The sequence below is a fragment of the Antechinus flavipes genome, chromosome 3 (genome assembly GCF_016432865.1).
Source record: "Antechinus flavipes isolate AdamAnt ecotype Samford, QLD, Australia chromosome 3, AdamAnt_v2, whole genome shotgun sequence".
Taxonomy (NCBI): Eukaryota; Metazoa; Chordata; class Mammalia; order Dasyuromorphia; family Dasyuridae; genus Antechinus; species Antechinus flavipes.
This window is the reverse complement of record NC_067400.1, coordinates 1,534,409-1,543,416: the sequence shown is the minus strand read 5'-3', so window position 1 is coordinate 1,543,416 and position 9,008 is coordinate 1,534,409. Positions and strand designations below refer to the sequence as shown.

General features: G+C 71.4%; 1 protein-coding gene across 1 annotated transcript; it reads right to left on the bottom strand.

The window, feature by feature from the left end:
• Positions 1–37: 37 nt before the first annotated feature.
• MYBBP1A (MYB binding protein 1a) lies at positions 38–8,634 on the bottom strand. The gene is made up of 27 exons (XM_051991537.1): positions 8,293–8,634; positions 8,082–8,177; positions 7,571–7,648; positions 7,232–7,306; positions 6,964–7,071; positions 6,666–6,856; positions 6,032–6,199; positions 5,817–5,934; positions 5,433–5,737; positions 5,220–5,330; positions 4,526–4,651; positions 4,078–4,290; positions 3,896–4,004; positions 3,700–3,787; positions 3,422–3,573; positions 3,262–3,342; positions 2,864–3,001; positions 2,607–2,777; positions 2,369–2,526; positions 2,155–2,289; positions 1,963–2,068; positions 1,749–1,874; positions 1,571–1,639; positions 1,250–1,363; positions 1,008–1,109; positions 731–855; positions 38–655 (listed from the first exon to the last, which is right to left on the bottom strand). The coding sequence occupies exons 1-27, from the start codon at positions 8,617–8,619 to the stop codon at positions 127–129; spliced, it is 4,119 nt and encodes a 1,372-aa protein (XP_051847497.1). The 5' UTR covers positions 8,620–8,634; the 3' UTR covers positions 38–126.
• Between the last annotated feature and the right edge of the window lie 374 nt (positions 8,635–9,008).

Here is a 9,008-nt window from a genome sequence, read left to right as displayed (position 1 = left end):
CCAACGCCCCCTTCCCGCTGTGCCCGTGAAGCCGGAGTCGGGGGCAGGAGGGTGCTGGTTTTATTGGATCTGAGTGCAAAAATAGACTGTCTCTGGAGGGCCCCAAGAGCCCGCTGCCCCTTCTGCTCACTTGCCGCCACCCTCGGGCCCCAGCTTCTTGCGCCGGGCCTTGGGGCCGCTCGGGGTCCCTGGGGGGGGCAGTCTGGCCTTTTTCTGCAGGGGGGTGGCCGCGGGAGCCGCTTCCAGCCCGTTTTTCCTCTTCTCGCCCCGGAGCTTCCTCTTGGGCCCCGCGGAGCCGGGCATCGGGCTCTGGGCGTCCCCGTTCACCACAGCCTTGGGTTCAGGGTCCTTGGTCTGGCTGGCGCGTGGGGGAGGGGTCTCCGAGGGGGGCCGGGAGCCCTGCTTGGTGCCGTTCACCCCGGGCCCCGGGGGCGGCTGCTGCTGCTTGGCCCTCTTCTTCCTCTTCCGCTTCCTCTTGGCGCCCTGCGCGGCGTCACCGGGGTCCTCGCCATCCGCGGGGGCCGCCAGTTCCCCCAGCCGCCTCTTGCTGCGCTTCTTGGTGTCCGGGAGGAAGCCCTTCTTGCGCTTGCGACTCCGCGGCTCCTCGGGGGCGCCTTTGTTCTCAGCGACCTTGACCTTCTCCTCCTTGGGGCGCCTGCGGACAAGCTGGGTCAGGGCCCACAGAGCCGGAAGGGAGCCCCGCCCCCCACCCCAAACCCCAGCTACTCACGGGACACCCAGCAGCTTCAGGGCCTGCCAGGTGAGGTCCGAGAGGCGGCCCGTGGTGCCCAGGTGGTCGCTCTGCCGCAGGGTCTGCAGCATGGCCAGGGGGGCTTCCAGGCTTGTGGGCAGCTCCTGTGGAGGCGAGGAATGGGCCGTGGCTGCCCGGCGGGGGCAGAGTGGGGAGCCCCTTCCCCCAGGCAGAACAGGCACAATGGGGGGCCCTCCCCATCTCAGAGAAGGGAGCCCCAGAATGCCCCCAAACCCCACTCGAGAGGCTTCCTCACCTCCTCCTTCACAGTCTTGATGAGAAAGACCAGAAGCTCCAGGGCCTTGAACATTTTGAGGTGGGCGCTCTTGTTCACAGCCTTGCCCACGGCTCTCAGACTCTGGGGGGACACGGAGAAGCACATGGGGTCTCCAGGGGCCATGAAGGGGTCACACGGCCTCCTGGGGAGCTAAGAGTGCCGGTGGGGGCCACAGAGGGGAACACGCTATGACCCGGGGGGCCCCGGGCAGGCTCACTCACCTCGGTGGTCTGCCTGAGGCTGTCCCCAATCAGCTCCTGCCAGGCCGGGCCCTCCAGGGCCTGCTTCAGCTCCCGCATCTGCAGGGCCTTCAGCAGCAACAAGCAAGCCTGAGCCTGAAAGGGGGTTCAAAGAGCCGTGATGGCCCCCCCGTCCCGAGTGCTCCCTCCCGCCCCGGGGTCTGTCTCCCAGCCGGGCCCGAATGTCCTGCCCATCTGGTGCCCGCAGCCCTGGCTACGAGCCCCTCGATGTGGAGCCACGGGTCCCTTCCTCGATGGGCACAGCCGCTCACAAGCAGAGCCCCCCGGCCCCCCCCCACTTGCCTGGTGATAGGGCCGGGCTCCGGTTGTGACGAACGGGAGGACGACGGGCATCAGCTGCTGACAGATCACCTGCGGGCAGAAGCGCCGCCCCACCTTGAGCAGCCCTGCCTGGGCCAGGACCCCCAGCCCCACCCCAGGGAGCCCGGCAGGCCCCGAATCCCCCTGCGCCCACACTCACGGGGTGCCGGGTGAAGAGATCCACAAACATGGCGGCCGTGAAAGGGCTGTTGCGTTTGGACAGGAAGCCGGTCAGCGCCTCGGCGTAGAGCCGCGTCACCCGGGCCAGGTCCAGGCAGCTGGAGCCCTGTGGGGGCGGAGGAGAGTGAGGGGGGGGGGCCCAGACCCCCGGGGAGCTCCCCGGGGCCCCAGGAGAGGGCAGCGGGGGGACCCACCTGCGCCTGCATGGGGGCGCCGACCTTGCGCTGCTTCTTCGGGGACAGGGGAGCCGGCGGCTTGGGCGCGTTGCCCTTCAGGACGCGGAGCAGGTACAGGGAGGCACTGCGGGGAGGGAGCGACAGCTGGGGTCCCCGACTCCGGGCGGAGCGGGCACGGACCCCCCACCCCCGGGAGCCGCGCCCCCTCACCTGAAGTGGTACAGGGCCACGGCGGAGTCGGCCTGGCGTCCGGCCCGCTCCACCAGCCTCTCCAGCGCCACGTGGAGCTCCTCGGCCCGGTCGGCCACGCTGCGGCAGTACTGCCTGGCGCGGCACAGCTGGTTCCTGCGGGGGAGCCGAGGGTCACCCGGGGACGCGAGTGCCGCCGGTGCCAGGGACCCCCCCAGCCCGGGGCCCCGCTCACGTGAAGATGTCGGCCGTCTTGCGCAGGAAGTCCTGCTCCTGCTTGGCGGAGTCGCGGCTCATGCTGCGCTCGATGACGGCCAGCAGGGGCTCCACCAGCTCCAGAACCAGCGGGTTCTCCGGCTGCTTGGTCAGGAAGCCCTCCACCAGGTCCAGGACCTGCAAGACACAGCCGGTGGCACGCTGCCCTCCCCGGGATGGAGCCCTCCCAGCCCCCCCAGGTCCCCGACGCCCCCCACCTTGATCTTGAAGTCGCAGCGCAGGCTCTTCTCCTTGCGCGCCTGGTCCTTCTCCCGCCTCCGGGCCTGAGCGCGCAGCTTCTGCTCCGCAAAGAGACTGGCCAGGCGCGCGTCCAGGGCCAGCATGGCGTCGTCGTCCAGCTCCTCCTCGCTGCTCTGGCCCTCGGTGTCCTGGGGGAGGAGCCGAGGCTGGGTGCTGCCCCCACCCCACGGGCCCTCCCAGCCCCGGCCCCCCCGCCCCTGCCCACCCTGCTCACCAGCGCCTTCCCGGCCTGAAGCACGGACATGAGCCGCTGCCGGAAGCCGCTGTCCACCTCCCCGTCGCTGCCCTCGTCCAGGGAGTCCTCCTCACTGCCCTCGCTGTCCTCCTCACTGCCCGACTCCTCGCTCGAGTCCTGCCACACAGAGCGGGATCAGCGCAGACCCTGCCCTCCCCCTCCAACTGGGGGAAAGGCCGGGCCTCCCTCCCTCCCAGCCTCCCTCCCGCGCTCCCCTGGCCTCCCTCCCTCCTGGGCCCCCCACCCACGCCCCCCGGACCCCCCACCGCCCCCAGCTTCCCTCCTGCGCCCCAGATCTCCCTCCCCCCCAGTCCCTCCCTCCCCCCCGCCTCCCTCCCCCCTGGCCTCCCTCCCCCCTCCCCCCCAGCCTCCCCCACCTCGGTGGCCGCCCCCTTCTTCCTGCCAGGCTCCTCGGTGACCACCACGGCCCCGTCCTCCTCCTGATCGGGGTCCAGCACCTGCAGACCCAATGGGGGAAGGGGTGACTCCGTGGGCAGGGCACCGCCCCCCCCCACCCCCCCGGCCTGGCGCACTCACGTCCAGGATCAGCTGCAGGGCGCGCCGGTTGAGGTGCGGGCAGACGCGGGCGAAGACGCTGCGGCAGACCTGACGCAGGAGGCGGCTGGGCTGCGCCAGCAGAGACAGCAGGATCTCCACCATCACCTCCACCCACTGCGGCTCCTCGGCTCCTGCCAGGGGAGGCGGTCCAGGGTCGAGGGGGCGCTGGGCCTCCCCCATGCACTGGGGGTCCCGCTGCCCGCTCCCCTCCCCCCCAGGGCTCCTCTGGGACCCGGCCCCCCTCGCTCGGGGCCCACCTGCGGGCGCCTTCTTGACCTTCTTGTCCAGGGCTTTCTCGATGCAGTTCTGCAGGTCGTTCAGCACGTCCACGCACTCGCCAGGAGCCTGGGGGGAGCACAGGGGGGTCCTGGGGGGGTCTGGGGCGCTTTCCTCCCGCCCAGGACGGGGTGAGTCGGGGAGACCCGGTGCCCTCTGCCCCGCCCCCCCACACACCTTGAAGAGGTGGAGGCCCACCAGGAGCAGCAGCTGCTGGAAGGCCGTGGTCTCGGCCAGGCGGGCGTCCTTGGCGCGCTGCTGCAAGCGGTCCACGGACTGCAGCATCCTGAGGGGAGGGGGCGGTCAGCGGCGCCCCCCACCCCCACCGCCCCCTCCCCCCTCCCGCAGGACGGGCTCACCTCTCCCAGGCCGCCTTCTCCTCGGCCGCGAAGGGCCGGACGGGCCGCACGTGCTTGCCGTGGGACAGCAGCAGGGCCGCGTACTGCACCAGGTGCTGGGCCCAGAGCCGGCCGTCGGCCGTCACGCCGTGGCTCGCCTTCCCTCGCGGGGGGCCGGGCACCGTCTTGGGGGCTTCCCCCAGCAAGGGCAGGGAGTTCAGCGTCTGCAGCAGACTGGCGGGGCAGAGCCGGGTCAGCCGGACGCCCGCGGGCAGAGCCGCCCGCCCAGGGGAGGCCCCAGGGAGCCTCCCGTGTCCTTAGGAAAAGGGGGAGGGCCCCCGGGAAAGCCCGGGCCGGGTCGGGCGGCCAAGCAGGACCCCGCCGGGAAGGGCCGGCTCCCAGAGGGCAACGCTTCGAGGCTGGCCCCGGTGGCTGCCCCCCCCCCCCCCGGGACCCCCCCAGGGCCCACCTGAAGAAGGTGTTGCCGGCAGTCTCTCTGGTCTCGCTGTCCAGGGGAACCAAGACCTGCTGCTCCGACTCGGGGATGTCCTTAGAAGGTTTCTTTGTCTCGAAGAACGAATGGAAGAAGCAGAACCTGGAGAAGCAGGAAACGAGGTCACAGGGCACACCCCGCTCTGGCCCACCCGGGCCCCCCTCCCAGACTGGTAGTCAAGCCCCCTGCTGCCCGGCCCAGGGAGGGCAGAGCCCGAACGCAGAAGCTTGGCCCTGCCCACGGAAGCCCTCGCCCCCGTGCCCACCTCCCGGGCTGCACGGCGAGTACTCGAGGGCTCCCCCCTCGTGCCGGGACGTCACTACCCTCGGCCAAGGGGGGGAGGGGAGAGCCTCTGAGCCAGAAACCCCGAGGGCAGCCCCGACCTTGCCAGGTCATGAGGGGCACTAACCCGCCACAGAGAGCGCCCACTCGGGGGTTCCCGGACCATCCCCACCTCAGAGAGGGGAAGGCCACAGGGTCCTGGATTAAAACCGGGCCTTGGGGCTGCTCCGGAACGCGGCTTCACAAACCCGGTTCCTCCCTGAGCGCGTTTTGCCCGAGACCCTCTGTTTGCCCCCAAAGGTCGGGCTTCAGCTACCACGAAGGGCGGTCCCGTGACCTCAGGGAGCAGCGAGAGGAGGGGGCCGGAGTCCGGCCCAAAGCCCCCTACCTGGCTATGCCCATGACGAAGGCCTCGTCCTTTGCCACCTGGGCGTTCTCCACGATGCTGCTCAGTCTCTGAATGAGCCACTTGCGGAAGCGAAACACGGACTTCTCGGGCCTGCGGGGGGAGACAGACGGTGGGCGGCGGCCCGGGCTCCCCAATGCGGGGGTAGTGCCCGGGGGCGGCCGGACGGGGTCGGGGCCCAGGCCCGGCACTCACGTGGCCGCGTGCCTGCTGCCGTCCTCGGCCGCGGTTTTCTTCTGCCGGCTGGTGCTGAATTCGAGGCAGCGGCCGAGGTCAGGCCGGAGGAACATGTCCCGCAGCCACCTGCAGTAGCGCTCCAGGGCCTCGGGCTGCAGGTGCCTCACCACGGGCCACAGGCTGGGCACCACGGGGTAGCCCTGGTTGGTGAGGGACGAGAAGGCCACGAGCACGGCCAGCTGCTTCTCGGGGTCCGGGCAGCCCTCCAGGAAGGAGCCCACGTACTTCTCCATCTCTGGCGCAAACTTGAACCTCGAGGGAAGCTGCGGGGAGAAGCCCGTCAACGAGGGCCCGCCCTCACTCTCGGGGCCCCCGCGCCCCCCGCGCCCGAGCCGCGCCTACCTGGGCCGAGAGCACGTGGTCGCCGTAGCGACGCATCACCTCTCCCCGGAGGACCACCTGGAGCTGCTCCAGAGACAGCAGGGGCAGGGCGCTGCCCAGCAGGCGGAAGGCCGTGTAACTGCGCAGGGACAAGGCGCCGCTGAGTGCCCGGGGCCCCCCAAGCCCAGCCAGGCTCGCTCGGCCCCCAAGCCCCACCCCCACGGCCCCGGCTGTACCTGCCAGGCCCAGAGTGCTCCTCGAGGAGCCCCTTCTCCACCACGCCCTTCCAGAAGAGCTCAAAAGCGCCCTCCTGCAGGGCCACGCGCACGAGGTCCAGCCCCACGGGGGGCAGCACCTTCTCCTTCTTCACAGACTTCGCCGCCGCCTGCAGGACTTCCACCAGCCTGGAAAAGCGCGTCAATGAGAACGAGCCCGGGTGGGGGTCCCGGTCCTGGGCCAAGCCATCATCGGACCCCGACAAAGGCCCCGCGTGGCCAGTGCCAGGGTTCTGCACGGGGGGAACCCGAGACCCCGGGGCAGGAGAACCCCTCAGAGCCCAGCAGGGCCGGACGCAGCTGTTCTTCCTGCACTCCCTCAAGTCCGTAACACTGCGGCCGGCAGCGTAAGGCCCGGGCGTCTCCCACGGCGAGGAAGCCAGAAAACACCCGCCCTGGGTCCCCCATTACCACATTCCCCCCGGCCGCCGTGGCCCCTTCCCCTCCTCCCCCCGGCCGCCGTGGCCCCTTCCCCCCCCTCTCCCCGGCCGCCGTGGCCCCTTCCCCCCCCCCCTCCCCCGGCCGCCGTGGCCCCTTCCCTCCCTCCCCCCCGCAGGCCCCCCAGACACAGGCCAGCACGGTGAATGCTCCACACCTGGGCACGGTCTCCTTGGTGACCACAGTAGCCGAGCCCAGCAGCTTCTTCAGCTTCTTGGGCTGCAGGACCCCGGGGAACTTCTGGAGCCCCACCAGGAGGAGCTGGAGCTGTTCGGGGGTGCTGAAGGCCGCGGCCAAGTCGGCCTGGAGGACGCCCAGCAGGACCTCCTCGAACACAGGCTCTGGGATCTGCGTGGGGAGAGGAGCGGCGGGAAGGGGCTGCTCCCGGGGGCCGGCACCTCCTGAGCCCCCGCCCCGAGTCCCGGGCTGCCCCCCAGCGCTCCCCCGGGGCCTACCTCCGAGAGGATGTCCACCAGCGTGCGGCGGGGCAGGTCCTGCAGGTGGTTCCGGTGCTGAGCCAGGCTCTGCAGCAGCTGGACGGAGGCCACGAGCGCCTTGGGGTCCTGGGGGGGGGGGGGGGGGGGCAGTGAGAGAAAGGGCAGGGCTTTCCCTGAAGCCCACAGCCCGTAACGGGGAGTCAGCAGGAAGAGGCCCCCATAACCCACCGCGCTGCTTCCCTGCTGGAGAACCAAGGGGGAGCCCCTCGGAGGAGCCCAGACTTACCTTTACCAGGCGGCCGGACTGAAACAAGGCTAAGACCCCAAAGAAGTTCCCGAAGGCGGCGCTCCGTAAGAGCTTCTGAAAAGGCATTCGACTGGTCACGAGCCTCCCTGACCCCCGGCTCTCCCGAGAAACTCCCCAGCCTGCTTCGGGCACCAACCCCACCCACCCAGGAGCCTCAGTTTCCACATCTCTAAGATGGAGCAAGAGCTGTAAGGGCTAATGAGCCCCCCCCCCCCCATGACTAGGAGGCCCTCCCTGGCCCTTGCCCAAAGCCCCTCCAGGCGGGGGCAGCCCCAGTTCTGCTCCAGGGCTGAGGCCCCCGGGGGGGCCTGTGCTCACCTTCTTCTGCAGGTCATGCTTCTCTTTGATTTGCTCCAAGACTCTCTGCAAAGGGACGTCCTCCAAGCCCTGCAGCACCTGGGGCAGAGGCGAGACCACCAGCCTCAGCAGGGCCCCCCCCCCACCCCGTGCCCAGCGGCCCTCCTCTGCCCCCCCCCCCCGGACCCCGTGCCCAGCGGCCCTCCTCTGCCCCCCCCCCCCGGACCCCGTGCCCAGCGGCCCTCCTCTGCCCCCCCCCCCGACCCCGTGCCCAGCGGCCCTCCTCTGCCCCCCCCCACCCCATGCCCAGCGGCCCTCCTCTGCCCCCCCCCCCGGACCCCGTGCCCAGCGGCCCTCCTCTGCCCCCCCCCCCGGACCCCGTGCCCAGCGGCCCTCCTCTGCCCTCCCCCCCCCGACCCCATGCCCAGCGGCCCTCCTCTGCCCCCCCCCCCGGACCCCGTGCCCAGCGGCCCTCCTCTGCTCCCCTCCCCCCTCCTGGCTCAGACCACTGACAGCTCGGCTCCCTCCTCACCTGGCTCAGGGCCAGGCTGAAGCCCGGCCTGGCGGCCTCCCGGGTGGCTCCCAGGCCCTCAATGAGCCGCTTCAGCGCGTACTGGAGCTCGGCCTCCTGCGGGAAGAGGAAGGGGTGAGGGGCTCCGCGATGCCGCGCACCCAGCCCTCCCCCCGGGGGAAGGACCCCCACCGCGCACGTGGGACGAGGAAAGCCCCCCTCCCCCACGCACCTGAGGGCGCTCCCGCAGCCGCGTCACCAGCGCCGCCGTGGCCGCCAGTCGCGCGTCCTGGTCCGGCTTGGCGATGCCCCAGAAGAGGTCCAGGAATTCCCGGCTCTGCTGCAGCAGCGGCGCCGGCGCCGAGGAGGCGGCCCGCTCCTCCGTCCCCGCGGCCTCCCCGGGCTCGCCCGCCCTCGCCGCCGCCGCCTCCTCCTCCTCCTCCTCCTCCGTCGTCTCCTCCGCCACCTCGGCGGGCTCCAGCTCAGCCTCCACTACTGCCCGCGATCCCCGCGTGCCCCGCGTGCCCCGCGTGCTCCGCGAGCTCCGAGTCCCCGCCATGCTGCGCCGCGCTCCCAAATGTCCCACGTGCTTCCGCAGAGCCGGCTTCGCCACACTGCTTCCGGGCCACGGCACCGTTGCGCCTGCGCGCTAAAAATGGAAGGCCGGGGCCGAACTGCGGCCGCGCGTTAAGAACGGGGCGGAGCCGGTTCCGCGCCTGTGCGGCCGAGATGGGCGGGGTCTTTCACTTTTTTTCTTCTTGCCCTGCTCTTCTTCCGGCCTGGGACTCGGGTGGGGAGGAGCACTGGGGGCTCGCGGGAAGGGTTCAGAGGCAAGAATCCGGGTTCAAGCCTCAGTGTCTCCTTCCATAAGATGGGGACGGGAGCGCCCCTGGGCGAGTCCCAGAGAGAAGCGATCTGCACCAGCGGAGGGAGCGCGCCCTGCCGGGA